This window comes from Dendronephthya gigantea, unplaced genomic scaffold (genome assembly GCF_004324835.1).
Source record: "Dendronephthya gigantea isolate DGI-Jeju-01 unplaced genomic scaffold, DenGig_1.0 000061F, whole genome shotgun sequence".
NCBI lineage: Eukaryota > Metazoa > Cnidaria > Anthozoa > Malacalcyonacea > Nephtheidae > Dendronephthya > Dendronephthya gigantea.
Window position 1 is genome coordinate 888,172 of NW_021163071.1, and position 25,590 is coordinate 913,761.

General features: G+C 35.9%; 3 protein-coding genes across 4 annotated transcripts; 1 reads left to right on the top strand and 2 right to left on the bottom strand.

Moving 5' to 3' along the window:
* Positions 1–351: 351 nt before the first annotated feature.
* Positions 352–6,595, bottom strand: LOC114530373 (probable U3 small nucleolar RNA-associated protein 7). Its single transcript, XM_028551993.1, has 15 exons — positions 6,541–6,595; positions 6,372–6,449; positions 6,062–6,171; positions 5,815–5,902; positions 5,530–5,591; positions 5,313–5,417; positions 5,080–5,230; positions 4,543–4,678; positions 4,332–4,431; positions 3,855–4,008; positions 3,472–3,622; positions 3,006–3,100; positions 2,829–2,927; positions 2,493–2,591; positions 352–2,120 (listed from the first exon to the last, which is right to left on the bottom strand). Exons 1-15 carry the CDS (start codon positions 6,559–6,561, stop codon positions 1,986–1,988), a joined length of 1,584 nt encoding a protein of 527 aa, XP_028407794.1. The 5' UTR covers positions 6,562–6,595; the 3' UTR covers positions 352–1,985.
* A 312-nt stretch (positions 6,596–6,907) lies between these two features.
* LOC114530250 (kinesin-like protein KIF14) lies at positions 6,908–21,738 on the bottom strand. Its single transcript, XM_028551842.1, has 40 exons — positions 21,507–21,738; positions 20,323–21,262; positions 19,005–19,233; positions 18,801–18,823; positions 18,371–18,458; positions 18,049–18,147; positions 17,508–17,560; positions 17,364–17,394; positions 17,007–17,114; positions 16,211–16,354; positions 15,843–15,967; positions 14,999–15,171; positions 14,662–14,800; positions 14,519–14,582; positions 14,328–14,430; positions 14,125–14,212; positions 13,978–14,021; positions 13,830–13,888; positions 13,646–13,683; positions 13,389–13,508; positions 13,126–13,198; positions 12,854–12,928; positions 12,457–12,543; positions 12,309–12,374; positions 12,108–12,209; positions 11,956–11,995; positions 11,793–11,878; positions 11,598–11,633; positions 11,404–11,508; positions 11,231–11,331; positions 11,016–11,091; positions 10,840–10,915; positions 10,269–10,385; positions 9,992–10,063; positions 9,644–9,766; positions 9,361–9,554; positions 8,764–8,910; positions 8,499–8,633; positions 8,327–8,407; positions 6,908–8,095 (listed from the first exon to the last, which is right to left on the bottom strand). The coding sequence occupies exons 2-40, from the start codon at positions 20,958–20,960 to the stop codon at positions 7,352–7,354; spliced, it is 4,902 nt and encodes a 1,633-aa protein (XP_028407643.1). The 5' UTR covers positions 20,961–21,262; positions 21,507–21,738; the 3' UTR covers positions 6,908–7,351.
* Positions 21,353–25,512, top strand: LOC114530251 (mitochondrial thiamine pyrophosphate carrier-like). 2 transcript variants are annotated; one of them, XM_028551844.1, is made up of 11 exons: positions 21,353–21,433; positions 21,868–22,024; positions 22,277–22,365; positions 22,481–22,532; positions 23,542–23,617; positions 23,707–23,810; positions 23,896–23,965; positions 24,053–24,153; positions 24,402–24,509; positions 24,696–24,848; positions 25,183–25,512. In XM_028551844.1, the coding sequence occupies exons 2-11, from the start codon at positions 21,875–21,877 to the stop codon at positions 25,258–25,260; spliced, it is 981 nt and encodes a 326-aa protein (XP_028407645.1). In that variant the 5' UTR covers positions 21,353–21,433; positions 21,868–21,874; the 3' UTR covers positions 25,261–25,512. The 2 variants fall into 2 exon arrangements, with proteins under 2 accessions (XP_028407645.1, XP_028407644.1); XM_028551843.1 differs by having other exon boundaries at positions 21,361–21,433; positions 21,784–22,024.
* The last annotated feature ends 78 nt before the right edge of the window (positions 25,513–25,590 follow it).

The window sequence follows — 25,590 nt, forward strand, 5'->3', positions numbered from 1 at the left end:
TAATGTTATAATACTGCACTTTTATAATAATGCTATGATACTGCACTTGTCTGGACCTTTTATATTGGAAAAGGTCGAAACGCAAGACCAACATTGCGATTATTTCATTGGCTTGACTCGAAAGTAAGCAGGACGCGCATATTTTCACTAACACAAAATGTAACTTATTTATTACTAGCCTTCTCCGCAGGCATCTCTTAACCTAAGCCCGCCGCACACGAGAGCTATTAGCCGAGCTAAAGACCTCGCGTGGCTGTTAGCCCAGCAAGTTACTCTCGTGTGCGGATAGTTTTTAGCGAGGTCGTTAGCTCAGCTGATAGCTCTCGTATGCGGCGGGCTTTATGTATTAAATATGCATGGCCTAATTCATTCGTAGTCTGAGATGAAAAAGTGTCCAAATTAGACATTAATTTATTTAAAATTTACTTTAAAAACCATTGAAAAACCTACCATCGCTCTCCCCTAAAAGGCCCTATTTCTAATAATCCACCTCAGTAAATTATTATTTGAAATCTTATTGTCTTATTTTGTAAGCTGTCTACAGGGTGTATAAAAAAGGAAACTTTAATAATTCCCAGAAGCCTATACGATCTTTTGTTATTGAATAGATGCGAACATATTACATAGACCAACAGACAAAATCCAAAATTAATGTTTCTTTATGAATATATGCGAACTTGTGTTTACAATTTATGTTTGTAATCTTTATGCATTCATTTAGAGTAAACGATACCCAAATCTTTGACAGGAATTCGGTGACCACTCATCGACTCGTGTTTGTCGATCTTTTTGCCAGACGCGTCAACGCCATGAAGGAATTCCAAATGAGCACTACTCTCCTTGTACACTTTGAAGCAACATCCAGCATGCTTGGCTGTATCTTTTACGAACCAATTAATCTTGTTTGGTTTTCCATCGTATTCCTTCGGCATGAAATACTTCCTCCCTCGATAATTAGCCACTTTTATCGCATTTTTTGGGTTGGTATCGACCTTTGAATCCATACTGGCGTACTTACTGAAAACGAACGGACTAAAGGTAGTACTGGGCGATTACTCAAATACGAAAATGTCCAATTCAATAGCAAAATATTGATAATTTTCCAAGTATCGACGATTTTAACGATTACGATCTTGCCGCAAGATTTATTAATAATTACACCATGACTCAAACCGGAAAAAGTTTCCATCCAAGTTTGGCGAGAATTGTTTCAGCACGTTGATAATCTCGTAGACAAAGGATCTTTGTAATCTTTACAAAATATCTTTGTAGATAAAGCCAAGATCACGATAGGCTGAACCATACGTGGATGCTCGATGTTCACTGCCTCTAGCGAATACGGGTATGCTTCGTTGTACCATCCCTTCGCTTACCAAAATCTTCCCAAAAACGCTGAGAACCAGTCCACTTTAAGAGTATTATAATAGAAACATTTTTCATTAACAAGTTTGCTGCGTCTCCGGGGGGTTGTCTAAGCATGATAATTTTTTTACTTGTTCGACAAGCGTATCTGCTTTTTCGCTTGTTTGTATTAGGATGAAAGTTATCTACAGCTACATGTTTTATTTAGAGGATCTAGTTTGCCCTATCGCGATAGTATCCCGCGTAAATCATTGTGATTCGCTCGCAAGTGCCACATCGTAAACAGAATTGTTCTGATTTAACCAGGCTTTGAATATTTGTGTTTTCTAATTTATTACGCCGATAAAATCAAGTAATGCATGAGCATCCTCGTTCCCAGGTTTTTCTGATGCATGAGCTGTTTTTCAGTTAAATCAATCTATATGTACCTAATATATATATTAAGACTGCATGGGCGATTTTTAAATAGCTGGGTAGCCATATGCGTGTCGCTCTTATTTCAATATCGACTTATACGCATCAACTGCTATTGACAAGAATAGCCATTTCGACTGTCTTTCTGATCCACTAACGAAAAGACAATGAAAAAGAGACCTGGAATTATTCTATTTAACGACTGGATGCTACGTCCTACTTGTTTTTCTGAACCTGTCCAGAACGTTTTTCTTGCTAAGTTTCCTTCTTTCAGTTATCTCATCTTGTGCCTTTTCTTTCTTTGTTTCCTTCTGTTTCTCTTTTATCAGCTTTTTAACTTTGTCCTGTAATGACCCAGTGAAATTGTAGAAAAAATGTAGAATTAATTTTGTGATCCTGATAAAGACCCTGTCCATAAACAAAACAGTTTACGCTTCTGAGGTCGGCTGTGCGAAAGCCGGATAGCGCTATCCACTGGATAGTGGTTTTTTCAATCGCTCCAAAATTGCCCGTTGTTCAGTATAACCATGATTAAATCTTATTACGCTTAAATTGGGGGTTCCCTTTAATGGCAGCTAGCACCAAATCGTAATTTATTTGCTTCCCAGGTTTACAACAGTTAAAAAATCACCATCCGGTGGATAGCGTCCCCCCCTGATTCACGTGAATGAATTCTGTTTGAAAAAGGAAAGGTTAACTACTTCATTTACACATACCCGTTTGTCCTCAGCTTGAACACCTTTTTTTCTACGGTGTTGCTTGGCAGAGGAACTTCTTCCTTTCTTTCTATGTCTTGGTGTGAAATCCTCCTCTTCCTGCAAAAATATGACACTTGTCCTTAGTTCACACTTTTTCTTCCTTTGGAATATTCAACCAATGAGAGATGCGCTAGGACTAACTGGATCATATTTCAGGAATAAAACTCGCATGAACAAAGATGGTAATATATGGGCTACCGCCGTAAAACCGCCGTAACCTGACACACAAGGTCGGTTTACGGCAACAGAGGGTTATTCAGTGCAAGTTAATTTCATGGCATAAAATGGTCTTACTGGTCGATCTTCATTCATCTCAGCAATTTTAACATTTCTGTCGACAGTATCAACACGGTTGATTTGACTCGGGTTTAATGTGATGAGATCTGGTTGAACCTAAGAAAACAGTTTTAAACGCAAATAGCTGTTTAAATTTGTAGCACTAGAACTGTGAACAAAACAGTCAAAACTCGCCTTCTCAAGTAACGCTTTCACTTCAAATTCTTGCCGTTGTTTTTTGTTTTGATATGGATTAGATTCGAGTCCGTCAAAATTTGGTTCACCCGCACCTTAAAAGGACATATGAAATATGGATTTCAAGAACATAGGCAATTCACTTAAGATAAAGAGAAATTTCTGTCAATCGCATCTATCAAATATCAATTTATTTACATCCAAATGCGTTATTACGAGGCTACCTTAAAAATGAAATTGATATCCATCCGTTTACAATAAATTAAATTTACAAAAGAAAAATTAAAGTCAGAAATCTGGCAAAATCGGGCAAAGAAAATATGGGGGACATCACAACAGCAATTTACTGGTGACAGAAACCGTTGTCTGATTCTGAACCGTTGCTTGCTCCCGACATTGGTCCAAAATTGCTATAAATTCCGTTCGAATGTTCCTCAAGTGCTTTCTAAGTAAACAATCGTCTTACCTGGGATAACGAGACTTGTAAATCCTTTAGAGTGGCCAACACCCAACACATCTTCGAACGGGCAGAATTCGACACCACGAACGGTGCAGCCAGGAAATAGATTGTTCATGTACGGAGCATTTTGTTTTGTTCGAAAAGCATCCTTCCACACCTGTAGGAAATTATTTGATTGTGGTAGTACCGCTTAGTAAAGGTCCTTCACGTTTGTGAACAAAGGGTAATGTACAGTGCCTGCAATATGCAGTTGATTAAAACTTCAATCACATGTGAGCAGAGTGCAGTACTACACAGAAAAAACTGGAAAATGCATTTAATTTGCATCCTTCCTTTAGGTCACTACCCGGTAGCAGTTTGGATAAATCCATAACGATTCTTCAACGAACCTGAACATGTGGACCGCATCCTGCTGCAAGAAGACCTCGTTGGCTAATAGCCAGGCTCGAGGCTGGTCTAACGGTACGATATGCTTGAAGTTGTTTGTATGTTCTTATATCCCAAATCTTTATTTGTGTATCGAGCGCTGAGGTTGCCATATACCTAATGAAAGTAACATGTCCGGGTCACAGACCGCATAACAGCGAGAAATTCTCATATAACTCTATATGAAGTTTGCGAGAAGTACAGAAGATATTCCTAGTTTGACTTTAAAAATTTAAATCTTGGAATGACAGTTACGACGGTGATTCAAAATTCAGTTAGCCATGTTAGCTAGTGTAGCTATGTTATTCCCAAAAAACCTTTTTGCATCAATCGTTTTATTTTGTTTAGTTGTTTCCTGAAGACCAAAGATAAAAACAGAGGTTTTTTGTTTCTATGAGAATCCGCTAAAATTGAAAAAGAGTCAACTCCTTTCCCCCTACCATCCTCCTTGATCCACAGCTATCGCCTTGACAGGGCCACGATGACACAACATTTTGACGAGGGGCACAGTGACATTTGGACTCCATAGAGTGACTGTTCCTAATTTGTAAAATATTGAATATTGTAAATATATAGAAACAGACATTTTCTTATCGCTGGGAAAGCTTGTTTCAAAGAGATAAAAGCAAACTAAATTATGATTTTAATTACCTCTGCAATGACCCAAGTGCATAATGGCATTGTGTGGATTTTTTGACATGCAGTCACATGGGCCGAGTCCAGTGCGTATTCTCGATATGGGTTTTCCAGTGGACACGTCTTGATATCTGAGGATACCTTTTTGGTTCTAAATATAAATTATTTTCATGCCTAAGGAAGTATGTACCATGCTAGAAAATGGGGTGGATTGTCAACATGAAATATTTTACATAAATCATGCTGCTAAATTACCACCATTTAATGCTTTGTATGATCAGTAAAAGCAAAATGAATTGCAGAGACTAAGTCCTGGACCCTTCCCTAAACCAAATCCATTCTCCAGAACTACATTCTGAATCCAACCCTATAAATTTAACCCTTACTGGATGTCATTACCTAAATTGCCCTATTCTGCCTTTCTAGTCATCAATATTTGGTATCAACCGCTATGAAATTTTATCACTTCAAGCTGGTTTGGGCAATTTTTTATCCCAGTTTTTATCTCATTAAACATCATTAATAAACAAGTAATAAATATGAAATACTCACAACTGTTGTTAACAAAAAATGATAAGGAAGAAAATCTAAACGATTCACATTCTCATGTTGTTTCAAGCAATGCAACTCCAGTCCTGTGTTGTCATAAATAAAAACGTTTTTCTTTTGTGCAACAGCAAACATTGTTTCAATATGCAACCACCTTCAAAAGAGTAAGAAAAAATTACCAAGCATTTTACATTTGTCAAGCATAAAACTGAAATACAACAGCTTCAATGTGGTACCTAACATCACGAATAGTTTCCTGTACATGAAACTCGCATTTTAATTTTTTATCTTTCCAGTCAAAGGCAGAAAGATGGCCCTTTCTTCCTCCAAGTAGAAGATACCTAGTTAAGACAGAAAAATTGCAGATTTATAGTTTAGTCTATTATGTGGGGCCCCATAATGTAAGGAATGAAGAAAATAAGAATTAGAAGTGAAATCAATAGTGTAAATTACCTCCCATTTCTTGTATAATTGATGTTATATGGTGCAAAGGTTTCTAGTTTAAGTTCAAAATGCTGCAAAAAAATGAAGTGTAGGTGTTTAACTAATCAGACATGTTCCAATATAACCAGGGAGCAGCGTCAGTCAGCAGAAAAGTCAGACACGGATGATGTTTGTCTTGAGGGCTAAGTAATAAGAGTCATGTTATTCACTTCACAGTTCACCAGTCTTCATATGGTGGTTATGGGGAATATCGCTGACCTGATGACTTGAGACAAAATAAATAGAAGAACTTACCTTGTTAGCAGTTGAAATGTCAACAGCCTTAACAATATCAGACTGTTTGAAGTGGTAGGTTTTCTCATATCCTTCAGCCTCAAGATATCTGATAAATGTGAATATAACTATCAAAAACTATTTTGACAAATTTATTTTTACCTGAAATGGCAGACTTTTCCTAAACTAATGGACATCTTACTCCATCACAAACCATATATTTCATGAAAATTTTTACGAGTCAATATCATCTCTTTACTTAACTTACCCAGCCTCTTCTGGCAGAAGCAACTCAGATCTGGCTGCTTGGAGTGCTGCTTCTTTATATTTTGATTCATGGCTCTTTAGCTTGCCCCTTAGTTTCTTATCTTTTAATCCCTGTATAATGTATTTAATAACAAAATAAAAAAATGCGTTTCAAAAGGCTATCAATGGCAAATATTTCAATGTGGAACAAAACTACAATTTCATTATTTCGTTGTCCTATAGCATTGTAGTGTTATACAACTTTCAAATTAACGAATATCAGTTGGAAATACTTTAATAAATCCATACGTTTTTCATAAAAATAATCAAACCTTATAAAATCTCAATTTCGATCCACGTAAGTATTTGTTGACAATATCTTGCGCAGGTAAGGCACTCTCTTCTACGTCCTACGAAATATTTTCACACACACTTGAGTTTACACGTGCTCGAAACGAACGTTTTACTTTAAAACTACAAATTTACTTGACTTTTACTCACTCGTTCCTCGTGCTCCGCCATCTTGAAGAATGATACCGTGTGAAGAAACTCGGGTCTACAAGTTTTGAATTTTTAACCAATCAGATCACGGAATTCTTACGAAAGTACCACATGCATGGTAAATGGTATTATAATCGACATTACCACGTCGTAAAATGAACGCACCCAAACGAACGCACCATATAAGAGTTATCACCTGCTTACCAATTAGTTGAAATTGGAAATTGTCGTGAACAAGTCATTTTTACCGATGAGAAATAGTGCGGATGTAAATTTGTTATTATTTCTGTATTCAAACGGTCATTGTTGACTGTACACACATAGAAATATTCTACTACATCAACCACCATGTTCACGAAACTCATGACTAATAAAGATGGAGACCAGGCCTAATTACTCGTGACCGTTAACTCAGCGTAGTGAATGGAGGAAATTGTGAAATCGATGCAGAATAGAACAGCAGTTTTAGACAATGTAAATGAGTAAAAAAGCCAATAAATAGTTCAGACATACTGCTTTGTGGACAATTATTCATCACGTTCCTGCCTGTTCACATTACTACATTGTAAGATCTTTCACGTTCGTAGAGTAGAGAATGCTTAATTATATAGTTACTATAATTACATAGACCACCTGAAAAGTATAACGAATCCATGGACCATGGGTATTTAATAGTACTAGCACTATAAGTTCTAATTTATTTTCATCTATTCAATCCAGGTGGATAAAAAAAATTAATAAATAACTACTCGCATAAATATAATTATATCCATGTAAAAAACTTGTTCATGTCAATAGCAACACATCGATTTTACAATGGGCACTCTTTCGAACGAAAGACCGAAAAACCTTCGCGAGGACTTCGCGGGGGTGTTTGCTGTGTAAATTCGTGTGCAATCTTCTTTTGAAAAGAACCTGGAGAATTTGTTGTATCTCTAAGGCCTCTGGAGATACCGTTGGACACAGGAGTGCCATAGTTACCACGCATATGCTTCCTCTCACAAGACCTTTCATCAGTAAGGAATGAGTACTTTGTTAATGTCTGTGCAAGCTCACGAGATGTTAGTCTCACATTCTTTTCTTTAACCTTCAGTTTGTCTTTGAAGGTTGAGAGAAAAGATAAACTTGATGATCTCTCGCGAGATTCTCTCGTAGATATATCGCGAGGATCACTCGTAGATCGGTCGCGGGATTCATGCGTGAGGTTCTCGCGGGAATCGCGAATGATTTCATCGAAGGACTGATTGGCGAAACCCACTTGTGATTGGCTAATTGATCTCTCCCGGGATTGATTCGAGCAATAACTTGTATCGAATTCCACGAGGCTTTGCGTGTGTTCCACAACGTTTGCGACCCTAGTCCTAAGTTCAGTTGCTATTTCAATCATTCCAGTAAATAATCGCGGCTTGTCTAGTTTCAATCTCTCAATGGCTTTTGTCAAACGCCCAGAAATGTCTGTAACTGACCGAGTGCCGCTGACCACTTGGTGACAGCAGTATACTCGTCTTCCAGCAACGGTGCATGGCGTCATATCTTTTAGACTATATAACGTTTTCTATAGGATAATGAAATTAACATATGATTGATGTCAGCGGGTTTTTGAACAGAGAAGTTCGAACTATCAAATTAATGAAGGAGATGACCTATGAAGTAATTTGACATGACCAACACTATACGACATGACCAAAAACTCGTTGAAAAATTACTAGCTTACTGATAGTTGATCAATTTTCGTCTTTATAGGCGAAGCCCTCCCTCATATCAAAATTAGCTAGATTTTACATACTTGTATGTCGTCGACATTTCGAGTACAGTTTAAAACAGATTTCAATAATCTTGTAGCGTCGTCTCTGATCTCTTTTTCCATCTAAAAATCAATAAAAAACACCTCATGACCTCTTGTTTTCAGTTAATACCGGTCAATCTGCAGTGATCTAAAACAGAGAATCCTCTCATACCTCGTTATTGCCTTTGTGAACCAGTTTTTGCATGCTGTTGAGCGATTCTTTGATGACTCTATTACAGTCTTGTACAGCGTCACGAAGAACAAGATTCTGCCCCTCCACAAACGCTGCCGCACAAGAACCTTGGATCTAATAAAAAATTAGCATAATATGTGCATCACTCTTAGAAAAGATTCTTATACTGTAACACCACTAAAAAGGAGGTGGCAAAACAATCTAGCGATTAGTTATTAAATCGTTTAGTCGAAATTCGACTTACTTCTAGTTCTTCAGCCAGGTTGTCTTCAGAGAATTCAACAGGTGACATTACAACCAGTTTTGCAACCTGTTTGACTAGAATGCATAGGCAGTTTTCAAGCTTGTCACCAGACTCCTCAATCAATGACACCATATCTCCATCACAGCCCTAAGGAAGATAGATTTCACACGATTTTTATGATACACTTCTCAAGTTATCGTAGTTCTAAAAGGTCTCCTTGAATTTGGATCCGGCAATGAATCATCATTGTCACTGCAGGAGGGGGGACATAGAGAAGATATGTTATATATTAGGCAGTGGCGTAGCCAGCCTGACAATTTAGTCATGCTATGCTAATATTTTGGTGTTCATTAGCTGTGAAAACAATGAATTTCTAAAGAAATTGATAATTCTAATGACTTGAAATTTGCATAGCATGACCAAATTGCCAGCAACGGTGGCTACGCCACTGATATTAGATACAAACTAACGGCAAGCTTCTAACCATAAAGGAAGTCAAATGCAGTGGTGAAAGGCGCGTGCATTAAACGAATTGACCATATAACCACTGAAAAAGTAATAAAGATATAGGAAAATCTATATTATCTATATATTTACCATTAACAGTTTTGCTAAATGTGCTGCAACTCTTCGTACTGAGTCTAGTAAACGCGATGTCATCTCGCGAACTTTTTCCACACCGCTGGCATCGAGTACCGTTCTCCATGACTGCGTTTGTTCCAGAAGTCGTTCCAAGGATGTCATAATTTGAATAGTATGACGACGAACGATTTCAGTCTCTCGCAATGGAACTTTGATAAGAAAAAAATGATTGGATTTGATTGGAAACTACAGCTAAACGGCTTGTCTAACGGTCACTTAAACGGAGATTTAGACGTACCCGCATGTCTTGCCCCGTTGTCGTTTTTAAAAGCTCTGCGCAAACTTGAGGCAGACAAGAGAACTTGGTTCACACTGTACACGATCCGTTCGTGGAAAGGCACTTCGCTTGACGTAGAAAGACCTTGTAAAAACGAAAGTATATAAATACACATCTAATCTTGACCACCAATAATGTCATTAAACTCTAAAAGTCGTATCCAGCAGGATTTCAGTTAATTTGAGAGGCCTTAAATTTTTGTAACGATGAAACAAGGTATTTTTATTTTAGTTGGATTATCAATGATAATCTGACAATATGTTTACTATTATTACTAGTATAACAAAAAAATATTCAATAAACACAAACCTTCCATTCTCGACATAAGACTGGAGACCATATCGCGGCAGATCGCTGGTACTGATGTGACATTTTGTAAACCTTGAACATGCATGAAAATATAAGTGAATATAAACTCGAATAACTTTTTGTTGACCAATGAAGAAGTTCCTTCCAAGAAAAAAATCTTTTTAGGGACAAAAGGTTCGGGGACATATCGTCGAAGAAAAACGACATATGAAAAACAAAGGTAACATGAATAGGTTGGGATTCCTGATATCAATTACGTCAAGAAGAATTTCCTTACTGTTTTGAAAATGATCAGACAGCGGTGGAGATGGCGATGGTGACGGAAATGTCTTCTTCACTTCACTAGAACGTGTCTCGTCTCTTTTGTACTTTGCAAAAATATTTTCAGCTTTTACTGAAGAGAATGAAAATTGCATTAAAATTACTATAGTGTTCTACATCCTTATTAAAACCCGTTCACACTTGCAATTCTTGCTACGATTTTTTGTGCGATTTTCTTCTTTTGATAGATGCGAACAAGTGATTTAGTTACTGGTGTTTAAATAAGAGCTCGTTAACATCGGAGCATTCGTAACTAATTACTCGTTCACATCTATCAAAAGAAGGAAATCGCAACATAAAATCACAACAAAAATCGCAAGTGTAAACGCGTCTTAACAAAGCAGGAGTTTGATCCAAAACCAATACAACGACAGGATGGGGCTATAGCGACTTAGTGAAGAAATAGTAACAGAATATTTGTAGCCTTTCTCTGGCCTGAGGTTAGACTACAATCAGTGTTTGCACATATGACTGGGATTGAAGCAGTATTTACTAGTGTGACATCAGCGATACAATATTAATATTACCATGTTGCCTGTTCACAGCGTTGTTCACTAAGACTCTAGCACGAGGTGATACACCGTAGAGAACCGATGGACTTCCCTGTAATAAACAATATTAATAAAAATATCGCTGTCATAACACATAAAGACAAACTGTGAGAAAGTTCGTGGAAAAAAAATGAGAGGAATTGCATAAAAACCTTTGATGAAAGTGGTGAAGCTAGCGAGTTCTTCAAGTTTGAAACTAAATCAAGAGTTTCTCGTCTGCTCATCCGTCTAGTCAGTAAAAAGAGGGAAAAAATTTAGAAAGAACATAATATACGTGGAGAAACTAAAACATTAACTTTCAATACAAGATCTGAGGGGACCAACATGGACCTATCATTTTATCAAGAAGGTAGAATGTTAGACATACATAGTTTCAGAAGGTGAATCAAGCCTGAAGTCTTTTTCCCACTGATCTGACGGGTCACTGAATGGATCTTCATCGCCACTGATACTGTCAGATTCGTTTTGCTAAATCAAAATTTAAGATAAATTTTAATGAAATTTTATCGCAAGATTCACTACTGCAGTTCATTATTTTACCTGATAAATTTCCCTCATCTGCATTAATTTCGCTTCAAACTTTTGTAAAGACCACACTGTTGTGATTCCAAGTTTTGTGTTGTTCAAACGAATTTTCACTTCCACCTTAGGTTGGAAAAGAAAGAATGAATAGTGGGAACGGATAGAACTTGAATAATGGGAATAAAAAGGAAGTATCACTTTCTGCTACAAACCTTGTCGTTTAGCAATATATCATCTCTGCTGAATGTCTAAATTGACAAGTTAAGAAATTAGTTTCTTATTCCATACCATAGGGTAACCATGATCATAAAACGTATGAAGTTAACGATGACTCATCCGTCAACGTCTCCAGCGGACATTATTCACACCAGGCAAGACGTATTTTACAATCTAATAATATATCTTACCAAATGTCTTTTTAAACTTTCACTGATCTTATTTGCTTCTCTCAACATAACAGATATGCGTAGCAATTCACTATTCCCTTTATTATCTGTCACCAAAATAAACGAATTTGAAAAAAATACACAGAAAAAAGCAAAATATAGCGTGAAAAAGACTCAACAATACCTTTAGAAACAATGCTCATTTTTCTCTGTTCTCTCGCTTGCTAAACAGAACAGGAAGAAAAAGTGTAAATCGGTTTGCAATCGTTTGTAAATCGGTTAAAAAATTACCACGAAGTGTGATTTTTTTCACAAAAGAAAATACAAGATTACTACCTTCGCGTTTTTTAATTTTTCTACATCTTCTCTAATCTTTATCTTTTCTTTTTCCAATTCAGAAATTATCCGAACTTGATTTACTTTCGTTTCTTCAAGAGCCTAATTGAAAAACAACCATAAAAAACGTGGTTGCATGTTGTCGTCTCCCGAAAGGACTGAAAATCTTTTTATTTTCATGATCAGGAATAAGATGCGTACTTGTTTAGCTGCTAAAGCCTCCATTTGCAATCTTTTCCTGTTGTTTAAAATTTCTTGTTCAAGCAGCTGAAAATAAAATTGATTAAAGTGTAAGTTTCTACGTGTATATTATCATAGCCTCGTTGTCGCTGCATAAACAAGAAATTACCATTTTATGCGCTTGTAATTGACTGATCTTGTCCTCTGCACTCTGGTGTGATTTCTCGATCTCAGTCTTCTCCGCACCCACCTCGTTCTAAGGGAATACAAAAAACAAAATTTGTTACCTCCCTAATTATCCTCATATTTTTGTATTATTCAGCCTGCACCTGTTCAAAATGCCAAATTTAACGTATTCAGAATATTATATGATCAAGAATTTATCATGCGCAGATTTGACGGCTGATTTGGTTCAGTCTCAACTACTTTCCCCTTCTTTAGCCGTCAAATTGACAGTAATTATATTCGTGACTCATCTCATAAAATTACCGGTGAGGGTGACTTCGCAACTCATCCTGGGAAGAACCTTAGAAAGAATGAGTGTTCAATGTAAACTCTTCACTTACCAAACTATTTTGTAATTGATTGAGACGTTTCTCGTAACATTGTTTTTGTTCATTCAACTCTTGTTGTGCTGTTTCCTGTCAAGAAAGAATGAAAGTTGAGATAGACAATCATTCATGTGACTATGCAAGGTTTTATTTTTAAGGTTATATGTGAATTTTTTTATCGTAATTTTGCCTCAATCGCCCACAGTTTGAACCAACTAATCACTGCAGGTATTTTTCAGTTTCTTCACATTAGTGACATCTTTCACGAGACGTTACGAAAAACTCACTTTCGCAACTTGTATTTCGACCATTATTTCTTCCTGAGCTTTTATCCTAGCTTCTTCCAATTCAGCTTGAAGTCTTAATCGTAGACAGAATCAAAAAATTAAGAAGTCGGCCACGAGGTTACATCGACCAAACAATGTAAGTTTAGAAAAAATAGTCAGCGGCAAAACTGGACAAAACAAGACAATTCTAACTCCATGTCAAGGAATTATTGGGAGGCCAGGCAGTCATTCACACAGGTAATAAAGTGAATTTTCTAGCTGACCTGGCATTCTGCACTTGAGCCAGTTCATTTCTTGCAAATTCAAAATCTTTCGGAGCAACATTCTCTCCCTTCTCAGAATTTTCCTGTTTTCTTTGTTGCACCTCAATGGGATGGTTGAACCTTTAACGAAGACGAAGGTAAACTCTTAGTCATTCATTTAACCTCCCCAACATTACCAACATGATATACATGCAGATGTCTAAATCGATCAACGATTATCCAACATGCTGGACCATAAACAGGAGAATATATTTTACCGGAAGTAATGATCTCCTCCAATGACTAAACGATCACCCTGCAAAGTGGGGTTAAAGGTTAACATCTGAACAAAATAATACGCAAAGCTTTACACACAACCTGTCAATAATGTTAAAAAACACAAATCCTGCCACGGCAAAACAATATAGTTAAATTAGTTATACGTAAAGTTTTTCGTATTACGTGATGAAGTAACGTCTCCTCGGATAACTGCAAGCCGTTCACATAGGTCGGAGCATCGTCTGTATCGTGGGAGAACATGAAATTCATAATTGAAACAAGTGAGAGAGTCAAAATCGTATCACATACGAAATTTCTCCACGCGACTTACCAATTGGCGTGATGTATACCTTCTCACCCTCGTTACGAATCAAGCTAACAAAATTAAAGAGAAGATATTAATAATTATTCGTGGGAAAAAAGAAATCATGCAGAGAGTGTTGTTTAAATTATACAAGACATGTTTTGTCTGCAGTACCAGTGGTTTTCTGCCACTAAAACCCCATTCAGCTGAATATCATGATCAGAATAGTGTTCACTTTGACGACGGCCTACTGTTGTTTCTCCTAAGAGGGAATGAAAATAAAAAACTACTGAGTAAACACTCAAAACATCAAACAACCAAACCCTCTTGTTGACTAAGCAAATTTACCTTCTTTCAACATGTGCATGTGTGTTTACCTTCTTTCAACATGTACAACAGCATTTCTGACAACTGAGGATCCTCGTTCAAGTTTACAAGATTAGGGAGTTTGTTATCAACCTTGAAGGAAACACCTGCTTTCTAAAATGGAAAAGGATTTTTTAATCTTTGTTAACAAAATACTGGTAATATTTTTAAATTTTATTTTTTGATGAAATATTTAATATACCTTCAACTTTTCGGCTTCCTCCACTTTACGTTTCTCAGAAAGCTCTAACTTCTCTTGCCAATTTCTATGAGAGATTTATATTTTAATGACTGGCCTATCGACTCACCGCTGAGACAAACAATATTCATGAGACAAAGTCTTACTTCGTGGATTCGGCCAATAAAGTCGTAGTTTCACGCAATTTTTCTCGTAGCATTGTTATTTCATCATTTAAGCTGACATTAACCTCAGGTTCTGATGAAATGGACGACTCTTTCAGACGCTCAATTTCAGCAAGTAATTCTGAAAAGGTAAACAGCCATTACTGTAAGACATCTGCATGTCGTTGTTTTTCAGGATCTATCAGAAGCCCAACCTATCAACACAATCCTTCTTATCGTATATTTCAAGTATAACGTATCTTTCTGAACAAAACAACACTGTGATAGCGGCATGCAACAGCACATTAAAACTTAGTTAAAATGCCTCATCCATTCTCACCTCGTATTAATTTAGCATTAGGATCTTCATTTACTCTTGCTCTGTTAACGATGCACCTCGCTTGGCTGGCATACCTTAGAGTACTTAATGTCTCTTCATAATGGACGATAGAAGGACTCACAGTCGCTATCATGGCTGTCTTAGAATTCCCCCCAAGACTATCCTTTAATAACCTATGTTGGAAAAATTGCGATAAAGTGCACGAATATTATGAGGTATTCTATTTTCACGCTGTTCTAAGCTAAGCTGACCAACCTAGATTAAGAAACGGATCACATGTGAAGTATCTTATATTATGCGTGGGAGGGGGGTGTGTGTGTGCGTGGGGGGTTTGTGGTTCAACGTCACGTAATTTTTGAGAAGGTATATGGGTAATCGTCACACAACATCACAGAGAGTTAACGCCGACACAGACCGGACGCGATGCGGCAACGCGACGCGAATTTTGAGTTTTCAGAAGCATATGAATTAAATTCTGGAAGTAAAATTTGGAAACTATGGACGCTAGAGCAGTCAAAATGTTTTATTGTTATGTAATATACAAGAATATTATGATAGTGTAAAATTTATTTGATTTTAAAAAATTAAAAACGTTGAAAATTCGCGCTGCGTTGCCAATTCGCGTCCGGTCTGTGTCGACCTATATACGGGGATGTAAAAAAGCGTCACGCATTTTGTGAACGGCCTCTAAACATCGAGCAATTTAGAAGTCGTCCATATTTATTCACTGTCAAAACAAGAGAAAGCCTAACATATATTAATTAACCTAATTTATCTGCTACAAGCTGTTCTGAAATATCTCTCCTAACTCTTACTGTTCACCCTTATGATTCTCCGAACTTACCAAGTTAACACTGAGTCACGGTACGGAATATGCACTTTCTTCTTTTTGCCAGCTTTTTCTCGACTTGACAAAACAGAGATGACTTTTCCAAGAGTATGAAGAGATTTGTTGATACTACCACCTTCCTGCAAACAAAATAATACGCTTGTCAAAAACCAATCACTTCAACAAAATCTTAAATACACCAATCTCCATTAAGTAGGGGGAGTATCTTATCTTTTTCATCGTGCGTGCATCAAATGGCAACTTATAGTAAAAAATGATGTGTAAAACGTTTCTCAATATATATAGGATGGTATTCAGAGGTGATTGGAAACGCGATGTACACATGAGTTATAAACAAAAATTTATGACTATTTGAGTATTACCTTTAACCTTAGATCGTAGGTTTGTTTTGAATCAATTACGTCATCATTTAAAGCAGTGCTGGCCCTTTCACTCCCGGCCAAGTCAATCAAATTGATTTTACTTGTTTTTGACATCTGAGTTTCTGTTCCTTCTAATAACTCGGTCTAAAACATAAGATCGAAAAAATCTACATCAACTATATGAATCAACCTAACTCTAACACAGCTCTCAGATCAGAGCTCTCAGGACTAAATTTCTACTTCCATAGCTCCAGTAATCACAATAAACAAAGGCATGCCAGCTAATTACTTGCAAGAAATTTCCGGAGTCCGCCGAGCACTTTTGGTCGAAAACCTATAAACCTGCACACAAGCTCATTATAAATGAGAGAGCCAGAGAGGCTGTCCGCAGGCTTAGGTAAAGTCGTAAAAACCTATCCATTTTAGATTGGAATCATGAACGCTTTCCATTGGTATTATGGTCAAAAAGGACTTTCCATTTTGGTTTAGAATTTTGTCGTCCTACCATATGCGAAAATGGGACTCCTTAGAATGATGAAGCGACTTATCGATTTTCCTTCCACACTTATCTAAGCCCTAAGTGTTTTGTGGTTTCATGTGTGGGAGGAATTCGATCAATTAAACCGTGTTGATGATCTCGAAATGCCATAATCTCGGTTTCTGATAATCCAACAAGTTATCAGAATACACCTGGAGCCACTGCAGGGAATTTTGAATTGAATTCCTTTTTTTATTACCATAAACAAACTTATGTAGTCTGAAAATATGATCTCAAATCCTGAATATTCATACCAACCTGTGTTTGGGTGAGTATGATGGTAAACACTGAATGCGATCGACTACTTTTTTCATTCATTCCCGTTGCTGCTGTTGCTCGACTCTTATTTCCCACAGCAAGCCAGGACTAAAATTATGCACAATAAAATTGTCAAAATGTGCATAGTAATCCCACACCAATTTATCAAAACATGAAAACATATGAACGTGTTTGAATCAAAACGCCGCGGTTTCAACACGAAAAGTTGCAATCATGAAGGTATTTCGGGAATCTGATGTATAGTTGCATTAACTCTCACAATGAAGGGAAAAAAAGATCACTTGACTATGGCCAAGGGATTAAATTTATTTCAATAAGTGAAATGCATAATTGTACCTCCACATCAGCGTAACTACTGACAATGTACCTAGACAGAAATATGCAAAGTGACGATTGAATTACAGCAAAAAAATTTTTACAGACAGGAATACGAGATTATGCAAAATGACTGAAAGCCAATTTACTTATTTTTCAACTCACGTGGATAAATCTTGAACATAGGGACCCAGTTCAGGATGCTCTCGAATACGTAACTGCAATGATAGTTATATCAGTGAAGATTGGGGAATAGTCAAATTCCTTGCATTGTTTTTTGTGGATTTATAAATAAAAAACTGATCAAGGATCCGTTAACAAAATACGTGACGCTCTTTGGGGTGACAAAACAACTCTTATAGTCAACCAAAGCGAATTTCATGCTTGTGGCAACATTTTCCAACTTGTTTCGCATTGCACAAAAAATTCGAGCTGAGAAAAAACGGGGCTGCGATATCAATGAATCAGATATGAAGTATATTATAATACTGTGTGTGTGCGGCAGTGCGGGGGAGTCTACCATTGGACTAGTGGTGGGAGAGGGGTATGTGCTTCAGACTTCACGTATAATTTTGAGAGGGTTTATGGTAATCATCACACAACGTCATAGAGGGGTTTCACGGGGGCGTCAAGTCTGAAAGTTCGTCACGTATTTTGTGAACGGACCGCAATCGTACCAGTTTTAAAACTTTAAATTTCAACTCACATTGGACTTTTTGTTGTCCCTTCCTTTCTGATAATCCAACAAGTCGTGAATTTTTTCATTGTAGATTTCAAAGTAACTGATTTCCACAGAAAATGTCAACTACATTAAGAATCACATAATTTACAAATTAACAAGTTACTAACAGCAGTATTAGCCCATGACACTGGCAACTAAATTGTCCACAATTGAGATGAGCATAATAATAAATATCAGATACTAAATGGCATTTAGTAAATGCAAGATTAATTCTTTCAGAAGTTAGATATATATGTTTCTGTTGAATGGCAGAAAAAATGGAATTATTTTCCAAGAAAACTCATACCTCAGGACTTGAAACGATTCTTTGAAAAAGATCATGACAAAACCTTGGAATGATTCCTGCTTGTTCTTGGTGATTTAATCCCATCATGCTGGTGCAAAGATACACACATAGATATAACTGTAGGATCAAACCAAAATCATTTACAGAAAAATCAGGCATCAGAGCATTGAACAAGGTCAATGGCTGCATAGATTGGCACCAGTAAGTTCTCTGTACATATTATGTGGGTTTTGTACCATATCAAATATTAACAATAAATTATAACCACTCCTATCTTAAATCTACAGTATAGATGATTTGAGTCACTTTTTCCACAAGACTCTGGCTAGGAAAAATAGCAATTTGTGCACATCAATGTGTTTTTGTAAATAGTGATTATATTTTAGATACTAATAAGTTTATACATGCAGTTTATATATAATTATATTACCTATATGATTTGCCAGATCCTGTCTAGATAAAAGATAAAGAAGTTAAATTAAAGAACTAAAGTTTGACATCTCATTATAAAATTTAAAATTACTATTGATTCAGCATTTAAATATGTCAATCAGCTTGCTCCTTCTAGCTTCGATTAGTCTACCTAATATTAAACACTGCTGCTCGTAAACTTTGTTACAGTGCCTCAACTTACTTGACCATATGCAAACAAACATGTATTATAACCATCAAAAGCATTCTCAACCAGAGGCTTGCCAATCTTGTTATAAACATACTCTTGAGTAGCAAAGGTCTCACAGTTCTCATCAAATGACCAAAAGCATTGATCATAAGAGAAACTATGTTTTAAACCTGGACCAGATGTAAATATTGTGTTTCCATCTGCTGTCAAATATAACTGAGTATTGGTGTTCCTTAGTTCTCTAGAAATTAATGAATGATATGTAATATATTAATATTTATGATACATTATTTAAATCAAAGAGCAATTTGCACACATTTAATTAACATCTATTCAAAATTTCGGAGCAGTTCCCCACAACCTATGAGCTAAAATGACTTATTTGCAAATGTATGCTCTCAGTCTGGTCTGATAGGGTGTAAATATTCTACATGGAAAAAATGCATACTTCAAATAAATTCAGCATATCCTTTAAATTAGGTGACCTAGCTTAAAGGCTGGATATTCTAGTTCCTTAATTAGGACTTTATTTATACATGGATTTTTAGATAAAATACTTCAACTTGCAATTAGTACAATGGTTGTATACAAAGTTAAAATTTAGCAACACTTTTGTGTCTTTCATATGATCAGGTAGTATAATAAATTATATACTATTGAAATCATATATTATATAAATTTATACTATATAAATTTGAGAAATTGTACGATTAGACATTGAAGGTCATTGAAACATTATAATCATCAAACATATTATTATAGCTCAATATTATTTATAAAAGTTCTTTCTTGAAGAAAGTATATTGTAAAAGACTATACAAAAATTGCATACAAAACATATCATTGTTTACATACTGCCATGGTAATATTATTTGAGTTCATTACCATATGTATTTTATAACAGCAGCTGCTAACCATATATGTAAAGTAAGATGCTTATCTTAAAATTATTACCTCCATAATATTATATACAGCATGTCATATGTTAGATATTGTATCAATTAACAGAACCAAAATTTTAAAAGCTTTTTTGGAGTAAAAATTCAATTTATGGGTTACAAATTAACTATATTTTGTACTTTCATTTTTGATGTTCATATTGAAAACAGCAGGTCAAAATTAACATGCTGTGAAAAAAGAATACTCACCAATTATAAGGTTGAGAACCCCTAAGTGGGCACACGTGGCATTCTAAGTACGGTTATAAATAAATTACCAAAAATAACGGTCAAAAATTCATACTTCCTCCCTATATGATTAAATAAACTCAAATATTACTCCAATTACGGAGCATTTGAGCAAACAGAATGCCATTATTATAGTTGTTTACCTTTGGTTAAAAGGACGAATACGTACAGCAACGGTGACACAGGATTTCTCCTCTTGATCAAGCCCCAATCCTGACAAACTATCTAGACTATTTATGCTTTCGCTTTTTGTTAAACCTCGCGTAATAACCGAGTTCTCTGAGCCTGGATGATTTATAGAGTCTGAAAACTCTTGAATTTTCTTAATTTTTAGTTCATTTTTCGACTGTTTATTTAGAGAATTTGCAGTCTTATTTGCTGCAGCTTTTTTCCTGGTTTGTGCTTTATTTATTTCTCCAGATCCAGAAATTTTTGAGAGTCGTAAGTCTTTGGAATGATTATTGTTTGCATTCTTTACAACCAGCTCACTAGAATGAACAGTAGCCTGTTTACGTAATACTTTGCCATTTGAGGTTGACGGTCTTTGGAGAGGTATTTCGCTCAAGGATTGAGTCCGTCGTACAGGCAATCGTGATGGTTTAATCCTATCTTTCCCTGTTGTAGCTAAAGGTGAATCTACGCATTTCTTTCTTGCAGTTTTCGGTGAACAAGTCGGCGATAAAAACACTCCTCCATTTGACGCTTTAGAACTTGGCAAGCTTGGAAGCGTCCTCTTTGCACGTGCCGGTTTGACCGTTGATATTTCAGCCATGTCTTTCATTTGGGTAAAAAATACAATCAGATACTCTTGATTATTAGTTTATTTTCGATGAAATACAACTATCGAATGGATTTTTTAAATGCTCTTCTGTAAACAGGCAACACGCATTTATAATTCCCCTAAGTGCGTCCTCTTTTGAAAGTAAGTTGCTCCTTTGAAATTCAAAATCCATCCAGTAATCAAAACAAACCGCTACGTCATCATTAAATAACATACCTCAGAAGGTTGAACCACGCTTGAATTACTTGCAGTTCTTGCTGTAACTACAGTAATCCCGTTGAATTGATTTTTTTAAAAAGTCACTGAAGAAGATAGAATGCCAAAAAATACGTATTTTTTAAAATAAAATTTCAAATGAAAATATTTCGCATGCCTAAAAACGGATTCTGGTGTATGGTATTTTCTAAAAAGAAATAATAAACTGTTTCGATTTTAACTTGAACATTCAATTATGTTTGAAACTGTTAAAAACTGTAAGTATTTAATATTCTTGCATGTTTGCATGGTGACATCAATAGGTGAAGCTTTGCAGTATTAAATACTTACGTGGTGTACCTACAAACTAAATTACTTTTTGTTCACTTTTATCCAATAATTATAACTCTTTGTGTCACTGATGCAATGTGTCCAGATGTGCCCTGCATAGGATTATGTCAATTTAATGTGATGCCATTTATAATGGCATAAAAAATTCATTTCTGTTATACTGCACAATCCTGTTAATAGTACCATTTGGCCAAAAAGTTTTGGTCATGTTAACAGGCAGGGATTCCACTGTAGTAATCACAATAAATATAACACACATTCATGGATATAAATTTAGAGAACTGGGATAGAGTGTTGGATCCACTTATGCAAATATGGTTTCATGGATGAATTATGTGAATGAGTATTTGTTCTCTTCAAGCTACTAAATGGTTGGTTATGATGAGGGCCAGAGACAATTAACAACTAGTCAATATGCACTGGCTGGTGCAATGTCAGGCATTGTTACACGACTATTATTGCAACCATGTGATGTTGTCAAGATAAGATTGCAAATACAACTTGAACCTACAAATAAGGTACTAACCTCAGTAACCTGAATGTCTCAATTACCTAGTTCTACCTGCTGGTTTAAGGGGTTTGATAGGTTTGTCCCTTGTGGTTTATTTTTTTAGAAATTGGTAGCACTCTCAGCGCTATTGACACTTGTCATGCTAATATATGTCATGCAATACTTTTATCAGTATGACAGCATCTAAGAAAGAGCTGGGGAATCATCTGAAGGCATTGTAATAATTAATAAAGCCTAACATTTTTTTTGTTTCTGCCAGAAGCCTATCATAGGACCCACAAGGAAGTACAGAGGACTCTTTCAATCATTCAAAATAATTGCAAAAGAGGAAGGCATTCAAGCATTATGGTGAAGTTAAAAATATGTGATTTTAAAAAGATGTTAATGTCCTGTTTAAAGCTGAAAAATTGAGTTTTTATTTCTGTCTGATAATTTTAATACATTTATTTATGTGTATGTACAGGAAAGGTCATGTCCCAGCACAAATTTTGTCCATATCATATGGGTGTGCTCAGGTATCTTTTTATCTTGCTTTATATGCAATAAAAAATCGACTATGTGGGGCCGGCTGACATATATGGTTGCAGTATTCCAAGTCCCGTAGGATTTCATGGAATTGAACTTGCATTAATTTCTAAGTTTCAAAAAGTAGATAGGATTTAGCATGAAAATTCTGAACTGGTCATTTATACGGTTTTTACAGCAAAAATGCTCTGGATGAAGTACAACTACAAACAGGGACATGGGAAGCATTCAGAGATTGGGAGGGGGGTGGTCTGTAGCTTCTATAGGCACTTTTGGTTATTAAAAAAAAGGGCAGGGAAAAAATGTATATGAACGGTTTGATTGCCAAAGCTGCAAGGACATCACTAGTGTAGTTTATATTTATGCTCTGCAAAAAGATTTAGGCACGTGTAAGTGAGCATACGTATGAAACAAAAAAGGCACCTTCGATTTTAAAATAGTATTTACAGCTACATTAGCTTTTCAAAAAAATCATTTTTCATCACAAAAAGGGCACTTTTGGCTCCTTGAAAAATTTTGGGCGACACGAGCCCCCTGTTCCTACGTCCCTGACTACAAACTTTCTCATTATTTCATGCATTGCCTCTCGAAGAAAGGGAGCCAGTTCATGAACTTCAGCTAGTCCATGGTAATCTGCCACTGCACATAAAACTGAATTTGAGAAATAAGAATTAAAGAAAGTTTCATAAAAACCTTTTGTAGATCCCTGTACGATTATCATAGTATAGTCTATACGACTATAGAAATGCAGCATAGTCGCTATAGCGCTAGTACAAAAGAAGTTAAGAACTGTTTACTGTACACTGAAAGATCGCGATACAAAAATTGTTTAAATAATTCCTCCTATAGAATTTACTCGTCCCTTACAAATATAAAGATATGAAATTATGAAAAGCCAGTCCCAAAATATTTTAGCTCCGCCCACCAAAAAAACCCAATAAGACTTCGTAATATGTGCTAAGAGTGTTAAACTGGTTCCTTCTGGGACATTTATTTTAGTTTGCATCATTTGAAGTCCTGACTAAAATGGCTTGGAAGACAATTTCACATAAGAAATACACAGACCAAAAACCAGGTGTGTGTATATATGTCTGAAACGGAAAATATAATGAGAATTCAGTTCTTTCCCATTTTTGAATCCAAATCCTTTTTTGAATTTTTTAGTGATACATTTTATTTGCGGTGGTTTAGCGGGGTGTTTTTCTTCCGTTCTTGTTTATCCTATTGATGTTGTAAGAACAAGACTGGTTGCTCAAGGTGAACCCAAGGTTGGTACTTAAACTGTGGACGCATCCTTATACATTACGGCGCCATTTGTGATTTGTTTAACTTTGCTGATACTTACAACAACAGGTCTACAATGGTTTATATCAAGCTGTCACCGCAATGTATTGTGAAAATGGCATAAGGACATTTTACCAAGGTACTATACTTTTGAAGCGTTTTTTAAAACCACTATATTTATAGCCTGGAATGACCTCTCCTAATCTTGATATGCGTTTTGTTTAAGGCCTGCTCCCAACTATGATAGAGATAATTCCTCAAACGGGCATGCATTTTGCGTTTTATACTCGATTACAAATCGTCTGGAGGGAATACATAAATTCACTAGTAAGTGCTTGTATGCAAATTTGCACTTGCAGTGTTTTATTTTGTTTATTATATATGCCTGAATGTTTTAGACTCAGAAGATAAAAAATTCTCGCTTTAAAAACAAGAGTTTCCAAGTTTTGTTATATAAATATGATTCCACTGAACAACTATATTGTTATCGTCTTGCAATTAATTGTTCGATGTAAAGTATCAAAGATGAATGATCAAATCTAAAGGATTTATTATACTCTATTTTCATTATTTAGCTTGATAGTGACGTTTCAGCAAGCGAGAGCTTGTTTTGCGGGGCTATGTCTGGTACCCTTAGCAAAATTATCATTCATCCTTTGGACGTTGTAAAGAAACGGTTGCAGGTAATGAAATGCCTTGTGCGCGAACTACAATGAACGGCAAGCCTTGATTGAGAATAATCTGTTATCCAGACCAAGTGCAATAATTGCAGGGCTGGGCAAAGAGGGCAAGGTTCCAGCTTAGTTTTTCGTGTTTTACTGGTTGTATTTGAGGCTTATTGTAGATCTTCTTATTTGTTTTTCGTTAAGATTGATGGTTTTGCATTCCGTGAAGATAGTTTGGTACAAGCTTCCCTCAATGCAAGGCGGCGGTCAGCCGGTATGATAAACTGTATCATGAATATACTTAGAAACGAAGGAATTCTGGCTTTCTATAAAGGACTTAAAGTCAATATTATAAAGGTCAGTCAATTCGATGGTTTGGACAGCTTTGTGTAGTTCGGATAATTGCCATTGCCCAGGTGTACAGCTGATTCAAAACATCTTGTTCCCTAACCTTGGACTTCAAACTCTTTAGCGTGCAGGGGATAATGGGAGCACAATTGGGGGTTATTCACCGTGTCCCTGGATCGTGCCCTCAACACTCTTGCCCAGTGAACTCTCTCTCTTGACCCGCTCAGAGAGTAAGACTGGTGTAGAGTTATAAAGTTTAGAACAGTTTCATTGAATTGAGTTGCCTTCAATTTCTCATGCTAGAAGAGTACGGCATAGTGACTGATTATTGTCTTTTATATAGGGTGCCAGTTCAGTTGGTGTGTCATTTATGGCGTATGAACAATGCTGCAAATATATGAAGTCTTATAATGAACGCTGAATACACACAAAAGTGTGATAATGTTAAAAATAATTGGAATATATTGTAAGATCTATTTAATTATTTATCATTTAGCTTGAAAATTGCTACGAACAATAATATTAACTGGCCACCTGGAGGCTTGACTGATATGTATGTCATAACGTAGGATCATCATTATTAAACATTATATTGATTTTATTTAAACAATTTATCTTAATTTATAATGTGAAAAAGGAGAACTTTTTTTAATTTGAATAATAAAATATAATAAACGACGTATTCATTATTAATAAATAACATTCAAATAGCTTATTTCATCTGTCACATGTGAAGTAGCCATTCCACAAA

Excerpts from the sequence above, each read along its gene's own strand:
- LOC114530373 (XM_028551993.1), bottom strand. The coding sequence starts at position 6,561 with ATGGCGGAGCACGAGGAACGA. Across the intron at positions 4,679-5,079 it reads ATTTTTTGTTAACAACAGTT|AACCAAAAAGGTATCCTCAG; the intron begins GTGAGTATTTCA and ends ATTTATATTTAG. Across the intron at positions 3,623-3,854 it reads GATGCGGTCCACATGTTCAG|GTGTGGAAGGATGCTTTTCG; the intron begins GTTCGTTGAAGA and ends AATTTCCTACAG.
- LOC114530250 (XM_028551842.1), bottom strand. The coding sequence starts at position 20,960 with ATGAAAGACATGGCTGAAATATCAACGGTCAAACCGGCACGTGCAAAG. Across the intron at positions 14,583-14,661 it reads TTATTGGCCGAATCCACGAA|AAATTGGCAAGAGAAGTTAG; the intron begins GTAAGACTTTGT and ends AATCTCTCATAG. Across the intron at positions 13,889-13,977 it reads GGTATACATCACGCCAATTG|ACGATGCTCCGACCTATGTG; the intron begins GTAAGTCGCGTG and ends CCCACGATACAG.
- LOC114530251 (XM_028551844.1), top strand. The coding sequence starts at position 21,875 with ATGGTTGGTTATGATGAGGGCCAGAGACAATTAACAACTAGTCAATAT. Across the intron at positions 22,366-22,480 it reads GAAGGCATTCAAGCATTATG|GAAAGGTCATGTCCCAGCAC; the intron begins GTGAAGTTAAAA and ends GTGTATGTACAG. Across the intron at positions 23,966-24,052 it reads CATAAGGACATTTTACCAAG|GCCTGCTCCCAACTATGATA; the intron begins GTACTATACTTT and ends GTTTTGTTTAAG.